Genomic DNA, 25,356 nt, shown 5'->3' on the forward strand with positions numbered 1-25,356 from the left:
TAGATTCTTCCTGATTGAGTTTTGGAAGGTTATATTTTTCTAGGAATATGTCCATTTCCTCCCAGTTGTCCAGTTTGTTGGAATAGAGTTGTTCATAGTATTTTTTAACAATCCTTTGTATTTAGGTGGGGTTTGTTGTTATTTCACCTCTTTCATTTCTGATTTTGTTTATTTGGGTCCTCTCTCTTTGCTTCTTGGTGAGCCTGGCTAGAGGTTCATCAAACTTGTTTACCCTTTCAAAGAACCAGCTCTTGGTTTTGTTGATCTTTTGTATTTTTTTTTTTTGTTTCAATGTCGTTTATCTCCGCTCTGATCTTTATTATTTACTTCCTTCTGTTTAAACTGGGCTTTTCTTGTTGCTCTCTTTCTAACTCTTTGAGTTGTAGGGTTAGGTAATTTATTACCATTGTTTCTTGTTTTTTGCAGTCGGCTTGTAGAGCTATGAACTTCCCTCTCAAGACTGCTTTTGCTGTATCCCATAGATTTTGGATTGTTGTGTTTTCATTGTCATTTGTTGCCATGATGTTTTTTATTTATTCCTTGATCTCTCTGGTAACTCAGTCATTGTTTAATAGCATGCTGTTTAGTCTCCACGTGTTTGATTTTTATGGATTGTTTTTATTGTAGTTGATTTCCAGTTTTATGCCCCAACATATGGTCTATCTTTGAAAATAACCAATGTGCACTTGAGAAGAATGTATATTCTGTGGCTTTGGGGTGAAATGTTCTGAAGATATCAATTAATTCCATCTGGTCTAGTGAGTAATTTAGGATTGTTTCTTTGCTGATTTTTTGTTTAGAGGATTTGTCCAATGTTGATAGTGGGATATTAAAGTCTCCTACTATGATTGTATTGCTGTCAATATCTCCTTTGATATCCTCCAGGAGATTTTTTTAATGTATTTGTGTGTTACTGTTTTGGGTGTGTATTTATTTACCAGAGTTATTTCTTCTTGTTGAATTGCTCCCTTTAGTATTATGAAGTGGCCTTTTTATGTCCTTCACTTTGAGATCTAATTTGTCAGATATAAGTATTGCTACCCCAGCTTTTTTTTTCATTTCCATTTGCCTGAAAAACCTTTTTCCATCCCTTCACTCTCAGTCTGTGTGTGTCTTTTTTTCTGAGGTGGGCTTCTTGTAGACAGCAGATATATGGGTCATGTTTTCTTATCCAACCCGTTACCCTATGCCTTTTGATTGGGGCATTTAATCCATTTACATTTAAAGTTATTATTAATAGGTACTTATTCGTCACCATTTTTATTCTTTACCCCTGTGTTCCTTCTTCACTTCCTATTTCTTTTTTTTTTTTACAGCAGACCCTTTAGCATTTCTTGCATTGCTGGTTTGGTGGTAATAAATTCCCTTAGTCCTTTTTTGTCTGTGAAGCTCCTGATTTCACCTTCAATTTTAATTGATAGCCTTTCTGGGTACAGTATTCTTGGATTCAGACCCTTCCTTTGCATGACTTTGTATATTTCATTCCATTCCCTTCTGGCCTGATGAGTTTCTGTTGATAAATCAGTCGCTAGTCTGATAGGGGTTCCTTTGTAGGTGACTTTCTGTCTCTCTCTGGCTGCTTTTAATATTCTTACTTTGTCATTGGTGTTTGCCAATTTAATTATAATATGCCTTGGCATTAGTCTTTTGGGGTTCATTTTGCTTGGGACTCTGAGCTTCTTGGATTTGTGTGGGTTTTTTCTTCCCTATATCAGGGAAGTTTTCTGTCATTATTTCTTCAAACAGGTTTTCTAGTCCTTGCTCAGTTTCCTCTCCTTCTGGAACCCCTATTATGCAGATGTTGTTTTGTTTCATGTTGTCCCAAAGTTCCCTTCGGCTCTCCTCCTGCTTTTAATTTTTTTTTTTCTAGAAGTTGCTCTACTTGGGTATTTTTTCCTACCTTGTCTTCTAGCTCACTGATGCGGTCCTCTGCTTCTTCTAGTCTACTCTTGATGCTTTCTATTGAGTTCTTTACAGCAGCGATGTCATTTTTCATTTCTTCTTGGTTCTTCTTCATTTCCTCTTGGTTCTTACTCATATTGTCGAATTTGTGTTCCATTCTTTTCAGCCACCTTATGACCATTTCTCTGAATTCTTTCTCTGGCAGTTGCTTGCCTCCATTTCGTTTACTTCCTTTTCTGGTGATGCCTGCGTTTCTTTCATATACGGGCTGTGTCTTTGTCTCCCCATGATCTCTCTTCTTCGGGTTTCTGGTTATGTAGTTCTCTCTCTCCTGCATTGATTTAAAGGCACAAAATACCACACAACCAGGTACAACACAGAAGGCACTGAATAATAATGTATTCATGATATTAATAACCCCAAATAAAGGTGACCACCAGAGAAAGGCAAATTAGGGGATAGGAGAGAAAGAAGAAGAGGAAAAGAAAAAAAGAAAGATAGGAGTGCCAAAATGAAATTGGGAGAAGAAAAAAAAGTAAGAGAGAAAAGAAAGAGAATAAGAAAGAAAAGGGAAACTATATATGGGGAGAAAACTCCAATAGAACAGCCACTAATTCCAGCAAATGCCAGCAACAAGTACCTGGAGATGAATACAAACTACAAACAACAACTAATATCAAGCAAGGTGAGGGAAAACAGAAGCAAAAACAAACAAAAACAGAGCAAACAAAAAAACAAAACAAAACAAAGAATAAGCAAAACAATCTCACAAACAAGCATAAAAAGTCGATATAATCAACATTCAAGCAAACAACAACAAAAGGACAGAGAGAAAAACAATTTTTTGGATAGTGAAGATAGAGAAGAGAGAGGTGTATATGAACTCAGAGCAGGGGATTGGAAATTAGATATATAAGTAGGGTTAAATTTTAACAGGGGGTAAAAAGAAGGAATAGGGAAAATCTAAAGCAGGAAAAGGGTAAGAGAAACAGGATAACAAAAGGGAAAAAGTTAGGAAAACAGTGATGACATAAAGGTAGAGTTGAGATAGAGTAGAATGATGCTAAAGGAAAGATGAAAATAGAATGTAGAACACTAATCTCAAAGTCAAATAAAGAGAAAATAAAATGACACTTAAAAAAAGGTAAAATAGTAGTAGTAATAATACTGATTGAAAATAAAAATGTAATAATTAAAAAGGTAAAATCAAGTGAGGAAAAAAGGAAAAAAACTAGTTTCTTAAGTAAAAGATGAAAAAGAAAAAAAAGAAACAAAAGAAAAATAAAAAATAAAATGTGAAGTAGTGAAGGTCATTCACTTCCTCTATTGTTCTGTTTGGCATGCCTGTTTCCCAGTCAGGACCGTATTATAGTTCCCTGCATTCCACTGCTCCTCAGTGTTGTAAGCCAGTTCTGATTTTTTAGCAGGCAGTATTCATATTTTCTTGTATTCCTTTATTTGTGATTACACAAGAGTCCATTTGTGATTCAGCCCCTGGGTGGCAGTGTTTCTGGATTGACCTCCGGGTCTATAGGTCCTCTCTAGCCTGTTCTTAGATCCTGCTTTCCCTGTGGCACTCAATACCGGTTTGTGGGAGTGGGTTGCCCCAGAGCTGGTTCTCCGACGGTCACTCCCTGCTCCGATCCCCAGGTTCCAGAAAAACAACTTTCCCCTGCAGTCTCCTAGGGTGTCCCCAACTGGGTGATCCTATGTATTGGGCTCAGTAATCAGAAGCAAGGATTCAAAGAGGAAAAAGCTCAAGTGTGCAAACTCCGGGGCTGTGCACAAGCCTGCGCAATCCCCTTTTCCCCATTGTGTCCAAGCAGCCGGCACACTCCCAAAATTTTTAGGTTGTCCTTCTGCATCAGATCAAAATGGGTTGCTTTTCAGAGATTCCCTCTGTTAGCAGCTCTGAGGACCCCCTTCCACATTCACGGATCACGCCAGCCCCAGCAGCCACGGATTTTTCTAGGTTCAGACTTCCCCCAGTCCTCCAGCTCTCCCAGTGCACGCGTTTCTCTGTCCTGCTGGGACCAGAGACCTCACCTTATCCCAGGCGAAATCTGACCTTTCCGTGGTGGAGTATAGAGCTCCTTTGAATCCGCATGTTTGCGCCAATTGGGGACCGGTGCTCTGGGGTTTGCAGCTGTTCGGTGGGTGCCACAGTTGTAGATTTTCAGGCTTCTGATAACATCCACTTTCCCCTTCAAGATGGCGCGGTCTCCGCATCCGAGCTGGTGGCTCCAGGAGGGAACCCAGCAGCAGTGAGGGCTGCCCAGTCAGGGGAGCCCCGTCCAGCAGTCCCCCACCTTCTCCTGGAGTATAGCTGTCCCTTAACTCTCCAACAGACACTCCCTGTGCTACCCTCAGCTGTTCTTTCTATCTGCTCTGGGACAAGGCTCGGGACACGTCTGTCTATTCTGCCGCCATTTTTTCCCCCCAAACCACCTTTTTAGCTCTGTATCTGCCCTTCCCCCATTGCCCTCTACTCTGGTGGTTCCTTGTAGAGTCAACTCCTGAGCGTTTCTTCAGCTGTCGGATAACTTCTGGACTGGCACCCTTTGCAGGCACTTGGGCTTGTCCTCCTTTGGTTCTGCTTAAGTCATTTGCCAATCCTCTATGGATTACATGTGGATTGGGGTTCAGGTGTCTTTTTGCTTGGATGATTTTTCAAAAAGGCAGTACAATGGAAATTACTTAATTATTTCATCTTACTACCTGCCTTGACTATGAGATTACTGCAATTTCACAGCTAAGTTGGCATTAAGAAAAGAGTATTAGTAATAGAAGGGAAAATTTTAAAGTCAAGCTATAAAAATAAATCTTTTATAGAGAAAATTTTCAACAATGTGTCAAGTAAGGTAGGAGAAGATGCTCTGTGGGTTAGGAAAGCAGAAAGAAACTTCAAAGTATTGCCCACATTATCTGAGGCAGGCCACTGCCCACACTGTTAGAAGAAAAGTATAAATTAGTAAGGCAAAAATAATCCAAACCTTCACAAATAAGGTGAACTCTTCCACTTTCTCATTGGCTATCTGCAGTTTCTTCTGTGCACCTTCTAGGGCCTGCTCACTTTGCAATGCTAATCCTTGAAGCTGCTTAGAAGCTGCTGTTTCAATTTCTGCCATTGCAGATTCAGTCTCATTTATTTTTGATACTAGGAGAGAAAGCTTGAGATCCTGCAAAATACAGTAGTCATAGAACAAAGATATTTCATAAGCAGATTTGGAAGAGGTAGTTACCCATGTCAGATAAAGGATTTCATGCCTCTCTATATGTGTATTTGTTTTATTTGGGTAAAACTAATGGTTGTATTTATTTATTTTCAACAAAATAGCCTGAGCACACATTCTTTTTCATTGTTAATCCTCACCTGAGGTTATTTTTCCATTGATTTTTAGGGAGAGTGGAAATGAGAGGGAAAGACAAAGAGAAACATTGATGTGAGAAAAATACATGGATTGGTTGCCTCATGTATGCATCCCAACTAGGGCCCGGGCCAGGGAGGAGCCTGCAACCAATGTGCCCTTGACCATAATTGAACCCAGAACCCTTTGGTCCACAGGCCAACGATCTATCCACTGAGCTAAACTGGCTAGGATGTGAATACATATCCTTAAATATTCATCATCAAAATTAATTTATGCTTTCTAAAAATCATAAATCTCATATAGCAAATGGAAATATTAAATTAGTTTGTAAGCTTAGGTGGCCTTAATTTATATCTACTTGTTCCAGTTATTAACAATAGTTTTCATTTATGAGAAATTATCAAGACACAAAATCTGTTTCTCTAATATAGCAGTACCTTTAATGTTAAACAGATTCTTAGTGTTTCATGTAGAGATAAAAGTGTTCTTTACATTTATCTGAAACATTTAAGTAGCTCATAATAGTTTGGGGGAGAAAAAAATGACAATTTAAAAAATAAAAAAGACATTGTTATATTCCATTTCTAAGCTACAGTGTCCTAAAAGCATACCTTTTTTTCTAATTCCTCTTTAGTTTTCTGATACATCTCTTCATACTGTGACTTCTCTTTAACGGCGACACTAAGTCTTTGCTTTAGTGAATCAATTGATACCTTCTTGTTGGAACACTCTTCAGTCAATGTCTTTACCTAAAAATGAAAGCATAAAGGCAATTATTATTGGTAAAGGCATCCTAATAGTATACTTTTTGTTTCAACAGAAACCAAATGAACACATGAATAAGTCTAATTTAATTTGGTTTCTCATAATTAATATCAATTTCAAGTACAAGATTTGTAGAACTAATATTATACATGAGACTAATAGTCCTTAAATCAATAGCAAAACTAAATATTGCACCAAAAAAGTATAAATGCTGGCATGTATAGTCTTCCACCTAATAATACAATGTTAATTTAAACTATATTTCCTTTAATTACTAACCTAAACCTACTTAAGCAGGAATGGTTGTTTTTGCTTCTTAAATAAGCTAAGTTATGGATAATTAATTATTGTATTCTCCAATATGACATGTACTTTTAAGAATAAAAGTAAATAAGTGATGCAGCATATTATACATATGAAAGAATAGAGGAAATAATTTTTCCTTTTCCACTGAATGCCACTAAAGATATATCATTACTATATTTAAAATAATTATTAAAATTAAAAAATAAGGAGATTTAAAGGATAACATTGAAAAACTATAAGGAAGTAATTATAACTTATGTGGTGTGTGGAGGAAAAAGAAAGAAATCAATATACACTTGTCTTGCTGGTATAAAATTTTCTCCTTTAAATCCATTTGAGCTAATAGATGCTTATATTTTTATCTCCAACAAGTAAAGTAAGGGAGACGCTTTCTCTGGAGTTGATAACACTGAGTGATTGCCAAAGCACAAGCTAATTTATGAGTTATGCAAATAGCACCTTTAATACACACACACACACACACACACACACACACACGCGCGCGCGCGCGCACACACATACACACACACACACCTCTTAGAAAATTGCTGATTTCTACTTTGGGTTAGATATTATATAACTATTTTAAATACAACTCTCTTCCTAAGTACACTTAAAGTGTATACAAGGAAAAGCATACTTTAAAAAATAATCCTTATCCGAGGACATGCTTAGAGAGAGGAGGTAAGTATATATATGTGTGTGTGTATATATATATTTAAAATATATATTATTATTGATTTCAGAGAGGAAGGGAGAGGGAAAGAGAGATAGAAACATCAATGAGAGAGAATCACCGACTGGCTGCCTCCTGCACACCCCACACTGGGGATCAAGCCTGCAACCTGGGCATGTGCCTTGACTGGGAATTGAACCATGATCTCCTGGTTCATAGGTCAATGCTCAACCACTGAGCCAGGCCAGCCAGGCAGAAAAGTATATTTTTAAAAATTGTGGTAATATACTTTAAAAAAACTTTGATATTCTTTGGTTACCACTTTTTTCATTTAAAAGTATATGCTTGGTTTTATCCTTAAAAATTATAGTTTAAATAAAACAAAATGCTGAAAAAATGTAATTATGTATCCTAGAAATATTCAAACCTTTATAAATTAAACTTGATTATGTTCCCATATAAAAATATTGTGCTATATTATGTATGAGATTTTAGAGTCATGAATTTTAAAACAAATAGTGTACTTAGAGAGCAAATAATGTAATTATGTAATAGTACCCATATATTCTATGGATATTTCCTATAAATTTTATTAAGAGTGAATATTTGAGTTAAGCAGGTAAATACAAAGGGGAATGATTTTTTTGTGTGTGTCAGGGAACATATAAAGGTTCATACCTTTTTTTCAAGATTTTCTAACATTTCATTAATGCTCTCATTACTTTCCAAATTTACTTTCTGTCGAAATTTCAAGTCCTCTATCAAATGTCTTTTCATGGTTATATCCCTTTCCATTCGAGACAACCTTAAAAGGAAAAAAAAGGGCATTTTATCAAAAGTGATAGAAAATACTATAAGTGATAATATCTTACCCAATGTTACACCTACTGTTAATTGTTAAATACTGTTTAATATCGATGAAATTGCAAATTAATAAAATAATTGCAAGTAATAAATATTGCTCTATTAATAAGCAAAATCTATAATCCAATTGTCACTTATTAATGATAATATTGCACATACATTAAAACAAAAAAGTGACTGAGAAAGATAAATAAAAGTTATGAAAAGTAAAAATTATTATATTTAAATTACACTGTTGCATTGGTAAAAAAGTCAGTGATATTCAGAAATCATCAAAAAGCATAACACTGATAAGAAATAACTCTATACTATAATAAATAAATATTAAATTTTATAACTGTTAAACAAATAAGCAAAACTGTTTTATAGATAAATTTCAAGATAGTCTGTTTAAAAATTAATCAACCTTTTGTGTCTAATAGTTTTATCTACTGATATCACTTTTAAGTGATCTTCGCATATAATGTAGATTATACATGAATGTAAAATATATTTATTAAATTATTAATGGAAGATTGGAATTCTATCTAAACAGGTTTTCACGTCTAAGCTCTAGTATAGCTATAAAAGATATAGAAATAAAAACATTGTGAGACAGAACATTTTAAACCTTTAAACATTTTAAACACGTAAAGTATAAACTTTCATTATCCTCCAGTAATTTTAAATACAAACAAAGCTTTACCTTTTTTTTCCAACTTAGTTTTGTAAGTTTAGGCATTATATCCAATATGAGGATCAATCTACACCTATATCTTTGGTTGAATAATTAGCACATTCTAAAGTTTTTTGTTCATAATCTTTAGGCTTTTAATTGATATTTATTCAAAACTAAATGTTTACTCTAAGAAGGAAAATCTAACTTTAGATATTCTTACTCTAATTAAAAAATAGTAACTATATTGCCATCAACCACGCTATATGTAATATTCCTTACATTTTCTTTTTAAGTAGGCTTAAACATGAACTAAGAAAGGAAAACAATTTTTGACATGTTGCTATTGTTTCTTGGAGTGCATTTCATAGAGTTAACTGCCACTAGGTGGCACCAAATACAATAGATACAAATATGAAAAACATACTTTTCATGCATTTCCTTTATGTGTTCTTCTTTTGCTAGGAGTTCAAATTTCAGAGACTTCATGCTTGATGACTGCTTAGTGAGTTCATTAGTTGCATTCTAGATTTAAAATACACATAAATTTAAATACTCCTTTCAATCTTGTTCTAAAGCAGCATAAAAATAAATGCCATTCTCATGAAGAGCAATTTTCAATTATAGTTATAAATTAAAATGAACATTTAAATATTTTAAATGTTTATTTTATATTTTATAATAAAAATACTACAGTATACTAAAGTTTTTAGATGACATGCCCAAACCATAGAGATACCCATCATAAAACAATTGCAAAGAGTACACTCCCAAAATACACTTATGAGAGATATGGATTGTCTTTGTAAAAGACAATGTGTGATTAAGTATTTTAATGGTTTAATGAGATAACTTAAAACTAATGCTGGATTTTACTAGTAACTTGTAATAGACTCAATATGGTCACAAATGCTTTCCTGCTCTTCCCATTGAGAGGTGGAATCTATCTCCCAACCCTTTGAATCTGGACTGGCCTGTCATTTGCTTTGACCAAAAGAATGCGGCAGAAATAAAACTGTAGAAGAATCAGCCCTGTGCCTAAATTCTTGTAGCATGCACCTGTGCCCTCTTGGAATGCTGCCCTGGCATCACCTTCCAAAGAATACAGAGGAAAGACCATTTAAAAAAATTGATTAAATTTTATTATTATTATTATTTTTTTATTAAATTTATTGAGGGGACATTGGTCAACATGAATTTATAGGTTTTGGGTGTGGGTTTCTATGTTACAAGATCTGTATATTGTACCATGTGCCCACCACCCAAAGTTAAATCTTCTGTCACCATATATTAGAACCCACTTCTTCCCTCTGGCAGCCACTACACTGCTGTTTTGTGTTCACACGTTTCAGTTTTATATCCCACATGAGTGAAATCATATAGATTTGATTTCACCATTTGGAGGAGTACTGAGTTACCCACCTTATAACCAACCAACCAATTGCCAGGCCCATAAGTGAGGAACTTCCAAGCCTGGTAAATCCTTATTTAGAAAGAATGCAGGCATATTAGGGAACCCAGAGATTACAAGAAACTAGAAGCCCATTGCACGATATTTGTGCAAGAATAGGCCCCTGGCTTCACTCCCAGCCGCCTGGGAGCCGGCAAGTCCCCGCTCCCCAGCCGCCAGGGGCCTGGCAGCTGGCATGTCCCCGCTCCCAGGCTGCCCGGAGCCAGCACGTCCTCACTTCTGTCTGGAGCACCACTCCAGTAGCTCCCTCTGCCGCCCCCCTTCCCCTCATAGCAGGCTTCACACCGCTCTACGCCTGCATATGCAAATTAACCTCCATCTTTGTTGGATTAATTTGCACACTCACTCTGATTGGCTGTGAGTATAGTGGAGTGATGGTTAATTTGCATGTTTTTCTTTTATTAAGATAATAAATTGCTGTTGTTTTAAGCTTTGACATGTTAGGATTATTTATTAGATAGTACTAGATAATTGATAAAGAATCTTATGAAAACTAAATATTCTTTACTTGACCATATTAATAATACAACTTATTATTAATGCATTTATACATAATTACTAGTTTTGCAATGTAGAACAGCTTTGGGGTAATTATTGTGTGCATAGCCTAGGAGCCAGAGGTAGCAACTAGAGTGTTAAGATCCCTAACTTCAAATTCCAAGTAAGCATGTAATCCGAGACATCATTTGATATTTTGTTTTTTCCACTTACAAAACAGTGTCGACATACATTAAGTAATTTCCTAAATTTAAGAGTATTAAACTGATATAAATATGAGAGCTTTAAAAATATTTGTAGTAATTTCGCTAATCTTTTTAGTAATTACAATAAATTTTTTCTATTAGAACTATTACCAGATTTAACTGACTCATGCTAAAAAACATGTAAATCTGACAAGATGAAACTATTAATCACATAATGTAAATATGAACCAAATTCATTAGACAGACTTTAACTATCTTACTGGTATACTATATGTAAATAAAAAACTTGAAATAATTTTCCAGCCAACCCCCTGGATCACAAGAAATAATAAACTGCTGTTGTATTAATTTTTATATTAAATATATTAATTTTCATAAAAACCCAAGGCTACCTCAACAAGGCAACTGTACTGAATATTAGAAGTTTTAATTAAATATTTGTGTAATGCAATATAAATGTCCATATTTCACATGTTTACAGTGATGAATACACTCTTATTTCTAGCACTGATAGATGTTCCACACTAGTGATTTAGCAGATAATTGAAGCTTTTGCTTTAATTATTAACCTTAAATTCTCTTTGGAATGACTGCTTATTCGTTTAGAAATATGTACATCTATGATTACATTAAACTAATAGTAATACTTTATTACAGTAATATTATATTACAAATATCATTATATGAATTATATCATATTACTATATCTATTATGTTATCACTAAATCATTATGTAGTGTTGCCTTTAAAAGCTATTATGATGACATAAAGGGCTACTCTAAATGGTCCCAGACTGCTGCTTTTTAAATTTTTACCTTAATTTATTTATATTTCCTTTTTCTCTGTGTCATAATCTCTTGCTTCTGTCAATATTCCTGACTACAAACAATCATTCAGCCCTTTAATATGCATACCTCTAGACTGCTTCTTCTGAGGTGCTTTTTTGCTGAGAAGTTAGACAAATAAATTTGTTAGAGCTGCATTTAAAATAAAAGGCAACAGGCAGTAAATGAAGCCTGACAATATCTTCAGTGGAATAAATTAAGTGGATTTTAAGATAGCCTTTTTATTCTTTTCTGTTTTTAGACTTAAGGCTGCTATTTTAGGTAGCTCACATGCTGTACCTCTGACTTCTGAAAATTGAGGGATTACTGAATTATAACAAATGAAAGAATGCCAGCTTGATATGTACTTTTACCAAGATTTTAAATCTCACAGGTACTCTATTTGATGCTCAAAAGTCCTTCCTTATTAAGCAGATAGAAAGGTATCCCTGCTTTAAACCTCTGGAGAAGTTAAATAATTTCCTTAGTCAGGTCCTACAAGAAGTTCATGGACAAAGAGTGATCAACCCAGGTCCCCTGAACATTTTCCAGTTCCTACTATATTATACTTATCTGCAGCATGACTCAAAATCTGGAGTGAAATACATACTTCAAAAATGTCACAGAAGTGAGAACCATCCTGGTTAGAGCTTTCCTATTTAAGTTTATTAAATACTAGAGGCCCGGTGCACGAAATTCGTGCATGGGGGCGGGTGTCCCTCAGCCCAGCCTGCACCCTCTCCAATCTGGGACCCCTCGAGGGATGTCCGACTGCCCGTTTAGGCCCGATCCCACTGGAATCGGGCCTAAACGGGCAGTCAGACATCTCTCTCACAATCCAGGACTGCTGGCTCCCAACTGCTCGCCTGCCTGCCTTCCTGATTGCCCCTAACTGCTTCTGCCTGCCAGCCTGATCACCCCCTAACCACTCCCCTGCCAGCCTGATTGATGCCTAACTGCTCCCCTGCCAGTCTGTTTGCCCCTAACTGCTTTACCCTGCAGGCCTGGTCACCCCTAACTGCCCTTCCCTGCAGGCCTGGTCACCCCTAATTGTCCTCCCCTGCAGGCCTGGTACCCCCCAACTGCTCTCCCCTGCAGGCCTGGGTCCTCCCCAACTGCCCTTCCCTGCAGACCCAGTCACCCCCAACTTCCCTCCTCTGCCGGCTTGGTCACCCCTAACTGCCCTCCCCTGCAGGCTTAATCGCCCCCAACTGCCCTCCCTTGCAGGTCTGGTCCCTCCCAACTCCCCTCTCCTGCTGGCCATCTTGTGGTGGCCATCTTGTGTCCACATGGGGGCAGGATCTTTGACCACATGGGGCAGCCATCTTGTGTGTTGGAGTGATGGTTAATCTGCATATTACTCTTTTATTAGATAGGATAGAGGCCTGGTGCATGGGTGGGGGCCAGCTGGTTTGCCCTGAAGGGTGTCCCGGATCAGGGTGGGGGTTCCCTTGGGGTGTGGGGCGGCCTGGATGAGGGGCCTGTGGTGGTTTGCAGGCCGGCCACGCCCCCCGGCGACCCAAGCAGAGGCCCTGGGATCTGGGATTTATTTATCTTCTACAACTGAAACTTTGTAGCCTGGAGTGGAGCCAAGCCTTCTGCTCGCTCCGAGGCAGCAGCCATTTCTGTTGGGATTTATGTATCTTCTATAATTGAAACTTTGTAGCCTTAAGTGGAGGCCAAAGCAGGCCAGGGCTGCAGAAGCTTGGCTTCCTCCATCGCCAGGGGCAACCCTAGCCTCCTGCTCTCTCCAGCTCTGTGGCTGCCGCCATTTCTGTTGGGATTTATCTTCTATAATTGAAACTTTGTAGCACTGAGTGGAGGCCTGGGATGGCAAGGGCAGGTGGAAAGCTTGGCTTCCTCCATTGCCAGGGAAACCCAAGCCTCCCTCCTGCTCTCTGAGGCTGCAGCCATCTTGGTTGGGTTTATTTGCATATTCCCTCCTGATTGGCTGGTGGGCGTGGCTTGTGGAGGTATGGTCAATTTGCATATTACTCTTTTATTAGATAGGATGTATTTTTATATTTTCATAGTGAAAGAGTAAGAAAGAGCATAGACTCTGGAGCCAGATAGCTTGAGTTTGAATCTCAGCCCTATCACTTAGAAGCTGTATGCCTTGGACAAGTGAGTTATTCTCTCTGTGTCTCAGTTTTTTTGAATTGTAAAATAGAAACAATAAAACTTTTCATATAGGGTTGAAATGAGAATTAAATGAGTTGATATTTGTAAAGGACTTAGAACTAGCCTGGAAATAAATTATATATAATGGAGTAATAGTTGAAAAAAACTATTTTCATTATTAACTTACTGGGAAAGTGGAAGATAGCATAGCATGTACAAAAAGGAATGTTTTCAACAATTAGAAAGTCAAAGAATCACAAATATAAATTGGAGTACTATTTAATCCAGACTGCATAAAGAACTTCAAAATAAACTAAATATAACTACTATAACCAGAAGGAATTTATAGCTCTCTAAATATTTTATTACCTTGATATGAAGTTGGGTATCTTGGAGAAACATGTCTAATATGGGTAAACCAAAATGCACATGAGCACTCCAATTACTGAATGAACCACATATATCTAAGAAGTACACCTAAGAATTTGCATAGAAAAGCCTAAAATTAATTGGATAAAGTAAAAAAAAGATGTATATACTAGTAGACCTTTAAGAGATTCAAATCTAACCAGTTTTTCTTAATTAAGCATAAAAACATCAGCTAGAAAATAAGTTATTTCTTGAAAAATTTTGTTAGCAATTTGATACCTAGTATGGGCTGAACAAAGTTCATATGTTGAAGTCCTAACCCCTAGTGCCTGAGAATGTGACTGTACTTGGATAGGATCTTTAAAGAGGTAATTAAGGTAAAATGAGGTCATATGGGTGGGCCTTAATCCAATATGACTGGTGACCTTATAAAAAGAGATTAGGACACAGACCACACACACTGAGATACAACCATGTGAGGACACAACAAAAAAAATCGCCATACAAGCAAAGAATAAAGACCTCAGAAGAAACCAAACCTGTTTATACCTTGATCTTGAACTTCTAGACTATGAGAAAATAAATTTCTATTATGTAAGCCACCTGGTCTGTGGTATTTTGTTATGGCAGCCATAGCAAACTAATACCATATTGAAACACAAATTTGTAGTAGCAGGAAGTATTATGTACTTAGAGGAAACTGATCTTGTAGAATATTTCCAGATTGAAACATGAAATAGGAACCAAAGTAAAGATTTATCCTTTTTGTCCCTATGCAGCCTGATTAGTGTTCTGGGACTCCAGGGTAGATATGGACAATGTCACTTCAAACTTACATCAAGCATGATCTATTGCTTTAGGCATTCTCTTTAGTGTCACCTTTGTGGCTCACATATTCCTCCAAAGTGAGAGATAAATTTGTAGGTGGGTAAAAACTTACACCATGAGAGACTATAATGCAAATAACACAGATTTTCATATGAGCCTATTACCAAATTAGGTTAGACCAGTGGTCAGCAAACCGCGGCTCATGAGCCACATGCGGCTGTTTGGCCCCCTGAGTGTGGTTCTTCCACAAAATACCATGTGCGGGCACGCACATACAGTGCAATTGAAGTAGTACCCTAATTAAGTTAATAACAATGTACCTACCTATTTAGTTTAAGTTTAAAAAATTTGGCTCTCAAAAGAAATTTCAATCGTTGTACTGTTGATATTTGGCTCTGTTGACTAATGAGTTTGCTGACCACTGGGTTAGACTATTAGTAGGAAGTAAAATTAAATAAATAAAATATAAACAGAAACCTATTAACAATTTAAAATTTTTTAGAAATCAGATTAGACATTACTAGATTTAACATTCTATTTTATTTTGGTGAAAACTAAAGTTATGTAAGGAACATGCAGACTTAAATATAAAAAGAATCACAAAACTATGAATTAAAGATCTGTAATAGATAAGATAAAAAAATTTTTTCACCCTAGCCGGTTTGGCTTAGTGGATAGAGCACTGGCCTGCGGACCAAATGGCCTCGAGTTTGATTCTGGTCAAGGGCATGTACCTGGGTTGCAGGCTCCTCCCCAGCCCAAGCCCCTGGTTGGAACTTGTGCAGGAGGCAACCAATTGATGTGCTTCTCTCACATCGATGTTTCTGTCTGTCTTTCACTCTCTCTTCTACTCTCCCTAAAAATCAATGGAAAAATATTCTTGGATAAGGATTGACCAAAAAAAAAAAAAAAAAAAATCTCAATGATTTTATCTTCTATATAGAAACCTAAACACTGGAGCTCTGCTTTATATATTTTATTCCACTTTTTCAGACACAGAAACACATTTTAAGAAAAGATACATGCACCAAAGCCTAAAACTATTTTTCTCACATTTCTATTATGTAAGATATTTAAACTTATAAAATGTAGTGGTTGAGGCAAGTTCTGTACATAAACACTGTCTAAAGAATATGGAATTTAACAAGCATCTATATTAACTCCGGTGTGTATATCTGATTATTTAAAATGCAAAATATTTTCAAGCAATGATACATTCATTTACTTTAAACTCAATCATATTTTATCTTATTAGTAATTGCTCATTTGAAGATATTATTGAAGAGTGCACACATATTTTAATTGAAAACAACTGAGATACTTGACAATTCAGTATTCTAATACCCTCTTAATAGTCACAGTTATTCTACTCCTAACAGACTATGCATTTCCAATCAGAATTTTCTTTCCATCGCTTCTCATTATAGTAATGGTACCATATACATTGCCCCTTTAGCTTCCAGCTAGCAATCCCCACTGAAGAAAATATGTGAGGAATAAATGAGTTTTTTTAAACAGCAAGATAATTCTATTTAAATTAAGGTCAGCCTTACTTTTAAGTTGTTGCCAGTTTCACCTGGACTTAACTACTATTTTTTTAAATATATTTTATTGATTTTTTTACAGAAAGGAAGGGAGAGGGATAGAGAGTTAGAAACAGCGATGAGAGAGAAACATCAATCAGCTGCCTCCTGCACATTCCCTACTGGGGATGTGCCCGCAACCAACGTACATGCCCTTGACTGGAATCAAACCTGGGACCTTTCAGTCCGCAGGCCGACGCTCTATCCACTGAGCCAAACCTGTTAGGGCAACTACTATTTTTTGTAAACAAAAGAAATACTACTTTTTATTCTTACTCTCAGGTTTAACTTACTGAAATCTATTAAACCCACCCACCTTTGCTCTGTACTTCTCCCTCCCCTCACTTGCCTCCAGCTCCCTCATCTGCAACCAACAACAACCAAATTAAAATAATAGCAAGTGTGCAAAGGGAAGCATTCTACTTATGTTGATAATTACATATTTGAAAGGAATTCTGTTCAGTGGCGGGAGGAATGGGGGGCAGAGAGAAGTTGAGCAATGGAATAGAATGATAATGTTCAGTTTTCATCATCTCTCAAGTTAGGATGATATCATGGTGGGTTGACATTTTTTTCAGAGAATAGTATTATGAATTACTAGATAAGAATCTACCTGGCTAAAATAGGAAGATGAGGTCAAATAGTTTTAATAATTTTTTTTATTATTTATACCATAATTTACCTTTGTTACTAGAATTGAATTAGAATAAAAGTGTCTTTAAGATTCAGTAAATGAATATGTTTTCATCTTTAATAAAAATTATAGTCACCTTTAGTTTGCACTGTAATTGCTTCATTTCCAAATCCATGCTCCTTGAAGGACCAAGTGATGTAACTTGTATCCGTGGAATTGTTACTTGGGAAACTTCTGCCAAACTTGTGATTTCAGATGAGGACTCCAATTTCTTTAATAAGTCTTCTTTTTCTTTCCGAAGATCAGCCAAATCCAAATTTAGCTTCTTTTTTTTTTAAGAAAATAAAAGTAAATGTATTATAAAAGTAATTACATTTGGTCTAACACTTATCACATAAATTCTACAAGCAGAAAAATGCTAAGGAAAAGAAATAAAATTAATTATAAAATAGCTATTATAAAAATTATAACCTCTATGAGTTTTTTTCTTAAGGTTGTAGGGCTTCTAAAGGTTAAAACAAAAATGGACCAGCTGTACTCAATAGCTTTTGGCTGGCTGGTCTTCACTCATGATGTGCTATTTCTATGGCTTCACATATATATGGGTGAGCCAGAGATTCACATATGTGATAACCTTGACTTCAGGGCTGATGTACTTAACTGGTAAAAGCCAAGCTGGAGCAGGACGAGATAACAGATGTTAGTTGTTTATTCCACTGGGTAGGTCTTACCATTCTATATAGCAGCCAAAATGCTTCTCATTTAGCAACATAAATGTTAAGTCCAATTAGCAGAAGAAGCTTATTAGAGATTTAGATAAAATAAATAGCATATAAACAAATTTGCTCACTCTTATGAACTTGATTGATAGTTGACAAGTCCTCTTTGTAATGTTGAGGTAGACTGCACTAAACTCCTTACATCTGAATTTTTAATAACATAAACATTTTACTAAATGACATACTGGCAATGTTTTTATGAAACCGTGCAGAAGAAACTGTTTTAATGTTATCCCTGCTCTCACCAATCTGTAGTCAGCAGAATGCCACCAAGCTGTAATGGCATAGCAACCCAGAGCTCCTGAAGAGGATAACTGCACTACTATTTTATTATTCCAAAGAAACTTATAATATGGTAGTTTAGCATAAGGAACAATTAGAAAAAATGGTACTAAAATCTCTCAGAGGGGGGAAATCTGTCTTTGTTAAGAATTCTAATTAGAAACAGCAAAAGATGTAGCTAATGTGCAGAGTAATATAAGACATAATAATTTAAGTATTAACACTATATTTAAAAACTTCTAGAAACTATACAAATAAATCTATAATTGCATATTTATCTATGTATGCATGTGTATACTGTTAAATATGAGTGTTTCAGATCATTGATTTAAAACTAGGGTTTGATATATTTGATATTATACTAGGTTTTCATGAAATAAAAAGTATGCTTGCTAAAAAAAAAAACAATTTCTTTGGTTATATTTTAACTTATGATCTAAAAGTATGATTCTATGGAATCTCAAGAAAGATTCGTTCATGAGTCTTCCCAAAGGTACATAATAATTAATATCTAAAAGCAAACTAATAATTTCCCTAAAACTGAAAATCTTACTGGTTACCATCCAAGCCTGTATCTATCTCCCTCCTTATTTATTGATTTTCTATGTCCAATCAATTGTCAGGTTCTACAAGTTATGTAATGTTTCTCATATTCATTCCCCACTGCCACTTTTTAATGGAGACTATCTACTGAGAGTACTGTAATAACACCCCTCCCTGCAACTTATTTCCTAAAACATTACTGACCTGTATTCCTTTATTCAAAAACCCTGCACCTATGTAGAATAAAGCTGGGATGTTTGTGGTTATATTAGGCTCTCTAAGATTTACCTTCAGTCCATGTTTCAGTCAGACAGCACCTGCAGTCAAACTTTCCTGCCATTCCCCAAACATGTCTGCCATTTCTCCATCAAGGACTCTACACATGGAGTTTCCTTCTGCTGAATTCACTGCCATGCTTAAAGAGCAACTTATTATTTCCTCCTTTATGAAAATCCTGTATACTTTATTATATTTCCTCAACAAAGCAGCTCCCCCATTCTCTTAGCTCCCATAGCAATGTGCCTGTTTCTCAACCTGGAGCCCCAGTAAATCTTTGCGAGAAGACTGTGACTTTGTTTGCTTATGTATTCCCTATAGTACCTACAAACAATGCTTTCTATATAGTAAGAACCAAAAGAATGGTTTCAACATTTCAAGTCTCCCTATATGTAGCACAGATGGTGCTGAAAAGACACAAATTAATTTCAGCGGGTATTTATAATCTATTAGTTTATCGCTATGTAAATTAAAATACGTTTTTATTTGCCATGTCATATCATTAGCTTTTACTTAAGTAGGATGCATTGGAACACATCACTCCTGGAAGTAAATGCTCTACATCTAAATTGGACTTTTGCGATTTTAATTTGGTAAGATATAATTCATGGCTACAATTCTAGGTGGGTCCCAGGCAACTCAGAAAACTAAACTTTGATGAGGTTCTTTTCTTCCTATGAACAGCCCCAGCAGCTTCTTTCATTTGTCAAATGTGTATGCCATTCGATTTCTGTCTATTCCTTACACAGTGGCAGATCCAGACACTATAAATATTTCCTTCATTGAGGAGAAACCAAGCCAATAAATGCTTGCTCTAAAAGACATATATATATGTAGATTTTAATTTCAATTTAACAATATAAAAATTAAGAAATACTGAAATTTGGAGACAACAAACCAAATAACTTGGAATATATTAAAATGTAAATCATGTTTTGCTTAAACAATATTTAAAATCTGCACCATTTAAAATATATTTCTAATATTAGTTATTTATGCCTTGAAATGCTATAAGGGCACTTGTTAAAATAGAGAAAACAGGCCTTCAATCTGGAACCTTTTGATTATCCCTTAGAATTTTGGACAGATAATTATGGCTCTGTTACTTCTCTTAGTCTAGCATTATATTTCTTATTTGAGAAACACTATAAATGAGACAAGAAGTATAAATAAAACTTTCTTTGTTTACACTTGGTTTGGCATGTGAGACTACTTCTGTGGTAATCCTGTTAGAAAGAGATTTGCTGTAAAATCTACCAATAAATTGAGATTACTTGTAAAGTAGTCATTTTTTAAATCAGGAGCATGTTTCTCATTTCTACATTATTGCATTTCTATCTACCATCAAAGATTTAAAAATAAATATTTGTCATAGTATATTAAAACCATAAATGATAAGAAAACAAAAGGAAGACTCATCATCTCTGAGGTCTACTCTGGGGTCTACTGCTTACCAGCTGAGTGATGCAGGCAAACAGGCATTTCACTTTCTGTCCTCACGGAAAAACAGAGATGCTGCTGCTTACCTAGCAAAGGTAATTTTGAGGGCAGAGTTTTCTTAAATATCTATGATGGCTCTGGGTAAATTTTAAGTACACAGAATTATTGTTAGCATTATCATCTTGTGGTAAATGCAACCATGTAGTCTGAGAAACGTCTTAAAGGCCGAGGACCTGGATTAACAAAAAGCTTTCTTATATATGTATGATAATCCTATCATTTCTCATGGCAGAATCTTACTTTGTCTTAAGTAAGAGTAATTTGTTTGATCTTTATTTAAGATCACTACTGGACTATAAGTTTATTGAAGGCAAATGTGTTACTCTATATCTCGGCAGTACAATCCCTCCATAATCTTTTACAAGTCTATTCCAATTTAAAAGTTGACTTCAATGAGAATAAGTACTGAGGTTTGTATTGATTTACATGTATTCAATATTCTAACCAAAGGTTATAAAATAGAACTTAACACTATAAAAGTTTAAAACTAGACATTAGTTATTATTTATTTAAATATAACATTGAAGAAGCATTAATCTCTGAACAGGAAAGAACCCTCTAAGCAACTGTAAGGAACAAGTAGATATTGGAGAATCCATTCTTCAGTAATGGGCAAAGCAAAAGATTCCCTTCTGTAATAGGGCAAAGATGGTTGACAGAATTCTCAGATGATCCCCAATGATCTATGCTCTTGTACAATTTTCTCCCCTCGTATGTGGGTGGGACCCATGAATATGATGGGCTATCACTCCAATGATTACATTATTTGAATTATGTCATATACAAAAAGAATTCTGTAGATGTAAATTATGGCCCTTAATATGACTTTAACTTAATCAAAAGCAAAATAATCCTGGCTGGTCCTAACCTAATCAGGTGAGCCCTTTAAAAGAAGGCCAGGGGCCCTCCCCGAGTCAGAGAGATTCTCCTATTGATCTTGAAGAAGTAACTTGGCAATGTAGTAGGGGACTATAAGTGAAGGACCTAAGGGAGGCCTGGGAGCTAAGAATGATCCTTGACCAGCAGCAATCAAGAAAACAGGGACCATCCTGGCCAGGTGGCTTACTTGGTTGAAGCATCATCCCGTGCACCAAAAGGTGAAGATTTAAAAAATAAATAAAATTGGGACCTCAGTCTTGCAACCACAGGAACTGAATTTTTCCAACAAACACATGAGCTTGGAAGAAAAGCCTAAGCTTCAGGAAGGAAAGCAGCCTGGCTGACACTCTGATTGCACCCTTGCAATATTCTAAGCAAGGGACCCACTAAGCTGTGCCAGATTCCTGACCCTCAGAAACTGTGAGGTAATGAGTGTGTATGTTATTTCTAAGTTGATAAATTTGTGGTAATTTTTTATGTAGCATGGAAAACAAGTGAATCCCAATTTTTAAAAAAATCAACCCCTTTCTTGAACCTATTCCCTCTACCCTTTTGTCACCCTGCCCCACCTTGAGCAAGTATTCTGAACTCCATAGTATATTGCATATATAATATCCTCACTCTGGTTTAGTTTTCTATTCCTTATCCATAATTTTGTGTTAATTTTATTTCTCCAATTGCTTTTTTAAAAATATATTTTTATTGATTTCATAGAGGAATGGAAAAGGAGAGAGAGAGAAACATCAATGATGAGAGAGAATCACTCATCAGCTGCCTCCTGCATGCCCCACACTGGGGATCAAGCCCTGTCCAGGAATGGAACCTGGTCATTAAAACCTCCTGGTTCATAGGTTGATACTCAATCACTGATCCATACTGGCCGGGCTTCTTCAATTGCTTTTTAAAAATTGTCCCATTTTCTATGCTACAAATAAATTGCCTCTATGAGATCTGCACTTTGTAGTTTAATTGCCAAGCAAAACCCATAGCCAGAAGCTTCCTTTTGCTGCTTTCAACTGTAACTGTGGAATCCCATAAGTAAACCTCCCTTAAACTTAGGTGGGAATTCATTCACAATTTTTTTTCTGGACCCCAACTTAACATTTTCTGGAAGATTTTGATATAGAATATCTAGATTCAGAAACTGGCTCAATCTCTATCATTCATTCTTTTTGTATTTTCCACCCACTTCCTTTATTTTTTACTAGAGGCCAGTGCACGAATTCATGCATGGGTAGGGTCCCTCAGCTTGGCCGGCATTTGAAGCCTATCGGGGGGCCAGTCAGCCAGGGGGAGGGACCCCAGGACATTGATAGGCTGCCCTCACCCTCTGATCTGGGCCATAAGGGGGGCCAGCAGGCCAACCTCCTTGCAGTCCCTCCCCCTTGCCAGCCGGCACCCCTGGTTGGGGCCGATGGTGGGAAAGGCCATGGGAGGTTGGCTGTGGGAGCACACTGACCACCAGGGGGCAGTTCCTGCACTGAGCATCAGACCCCTTGTAGTCAGTGCAGGTCATAGCAACTGGTCGACCAGTCGTTTGGTTGTAATGGTCACTTAGGCTTTTATATATATACTAGAGGCCCGGTGCACAAAATTCGTGCACGGGGGTGTGTATCCCTCAGCCCAGCCTGCACCCTCTCCAATCTGGGACCCCTCGAGGGATGTCCGACTGCCCGTTAAGGCCCGATCCTGATCTCGGGCCTAAACAGGCAGTCGGACATCCCTCTCACAATCCAGGACTGCTGGCTCCCAACTGCTCGCCTGCCTGCCTTCCTGATTGCCCCTAACTGCTTCTGCCTGCCAGCCTGATCACCCCCTAACCACTCCCTTGCCTGCCTGATTGATGCCTAATTGCTCCCCTGCTAGCCTGTTTGCCCCTAACTGCCCTCCCCTGCAGGCCTGGTCACCCCTAACTGCCCTCCCCTTCAGGCCTGGTTTCCCCCAGCTGCTCTCCCCTGCAGGCCTGGGTCCCCCCCAACTGCCCTTCCCTGCAGGCCCAGTGGCCTCCAACTTCCCTCCTCTGCTGGCTTGATCGCCCCCAACTGCCCTCCCCTGCAGGCTTGATCGCCCCCAACTGCCCTCCCCTGCAGGCTTGATCACCCCCAACTGCCCTCTTCTGCAGGCTTGATCACCCCCAACTGCCCTCCCTTGCAGGCCTGATCCCTCCCAACTGCCCTCCCCTGCTGGCCTGATCGCCCACAACTGCCCTCCCTTGCAGACCTGGTCCCTCCCAACTGCCCTCCCCTGCTGGCCATCTTGTGGCAGCCATCTTGTGTCCACATGGGGGCAGTCATCTTTGACCACATGGGGGCAGCCATCTTGTGTGTTGGAGTGTTGGTCAATTTACATATTACTCTTTTATTAGATAGGATAGAGGCCTGGTGCATGGGTGGGGGCCAGCTGGTTTGCCCTGAAGGGAGTCCCATATCAGGGTAGGGATTACCTTGGGGTGTGGGGTGGCCTGGGCAAGGGGCCTGTGGTGGTTTGCAGGCTGGCCACACCCCCTGGCGACCCAAGCGGAGGCCCTGGTATCTGGGATTTATTTATCTTCTATAATTGAAACTTTGTAGCCTTGAGTGGAGCCACGCCTCCTGCTCACTCTGTGGTGGCAGCCATTTCTGTTGGGATTTATTTATCTTCTAAAATTGAAACTTTGTAGCCTTGAGTGGAGGTCTGGCTGGCCAGGAAGTTTGGCTTCCTCCATCGCTGAGGAAACCCAAGCCTCCTGTTCTCTCCGTAGCCACAGCCATTTTTGTTGGGATTTATTTATCTTCCATAATTGAAACTTTGTAGCCTTGAGTGGAGGCCTGGGCCAGCCAGTGTGTACGGGAAGTTTGGCTTCCTCCATTGCCTGGAAAACCCAAGCCTCCTGCTTGCTCTATGGCTGCAGCCATCTTGGTTGGGTTAATTTGCATACTCGCTCCTGACTGGCTGGTGGCCGTGGTTTGTGGGTGTAGCGGAGGTATGGTCAATTTGCATTATTAATCTTTATTAGATAGGATATAGATTGTTGATAGTATTACAGATATCTCCTATTTCTCCCCCCTATACCCCCTTCAACCAGCCTTATCCATTCTTTCTTTTTATACATACTATGTAGTAGGAAAGGTACTAACTATGTTTTCAATGATAAACACTAAAGCTATTCTTGCCTTTAGGTAGCTACCAGTCTATAACCTAGAAATATATAAAGAAATAAAACAGTTGCCCTAACCGGTTTGGCTCAGTGGATAGAGCGTCAGCCTGCGGACTGAAGGGTCCCAGGTTCGATTCCGGTCAAGGGCATGTACCTTGGTTGCGGGCACATCCCCAGGAGGGTGTGTGCAGGAGGCAGCTGATTGATGTTTCTCTCTCATCGATGTTTCTAACTCTCTATCCCTCTCCCTTCCTCTCTGTAAAAAATCAATAAAATATATTAAAAAAAAAAAAAAGAAATAAAACAGAGACTAAGGGAACTGCTGCTGCCTTTAACATCTGTCTGGTAAGTGCTTATTATAGCCAGTTTCCTTCCATGTATCCCTCTTGATTTCTTTTGTCAAATGTCTCCTCGATGTTAGATATAACATTAAAGACCACAGCTACAACAACCACTACTATGCTTTCTAAAGGGAAAGGATCACCAGTAAACTGAGGGCAGTCCTGAGAAGATCAAGGGTCTCTTCTCCAGGCTTGGTAAACATTTTAATGTTCAAGAACGAATTATCAGAAAAAATCAAACAAGGCCCACGGAAAACATTTTATTCTACAGTGCAAGTGAAAAGAAGTAAAAGAAATAAAAGGCTTTTGTGAAAAGTAAAGGGCTTAAAAAATTAAAAAATTTTCCATTTTCCTAATCATACTGCACACAGTGTGATTTTAGATACTTTCAGATCTTGATGCCTCCAAAGAAGAAAATACTCAATATCTGCCTATTAAAGAACATGCTACTAGTTGTGACACATGTAATGAAAATGCTTTTGAGTATTCAACTAGTTTAGGAGCAGTGTTCCAAGGGAAAGGAATAGGATGTGGTATAGCTCTTCAC

At 37.5% G+C, this 25,356-nt stretch overlaps 1 protein-coding gene across 3 annotated transcripts in view; it reads right to left on the reverse strand.

Moving 5' to 3' along the window:
• CNTLN (centlein) overlaps nt 1-25,356 on the reverse strand; it is a 299,452-nt gene that overhangs the window by 40,875 nt on the left and 233,221 nt on the right. For all 3 annotated transcript variants that reach the window (XM_080667631.1, XM_080667630.1, XM_080667632.1), the window contains exons 19-23: nt 17,210-17,398; nt 8,967-9,064; nt 7,699-7,825; nt 5,885-6,022; nt 4,896-5,081 (exon numbers count right to left, since the gene is read on the reverse strand). In XM_080667631.1, the coding sequence (XP_080523757.1) occupies nt 4,896-5,081; nt 5,885-6,022; nt 7,699-7,825; nt 8,967-9,064; nt 17,210-17,398 (738 nt within the window). The remainder of the gene's footprint in view (nt 1-4,895; nt 5,082-5,884; nt 6,023-7,698; nt 7,826-8,966; nt 9,065-17,209; nt 17,399-25,356) is intronic.

This window comes from Plecotus auritus (assembly GCF_963455305.1).
Source record: "Plecotus auritus genome assembly, chromosome: 5".
Classification (NCBI taxonomy): Eukaryota; Metazoa; Chordata; class Mammalia; order Chiroptera; family Vespertilionidae; genus Plecotus; species Plecotus auritus.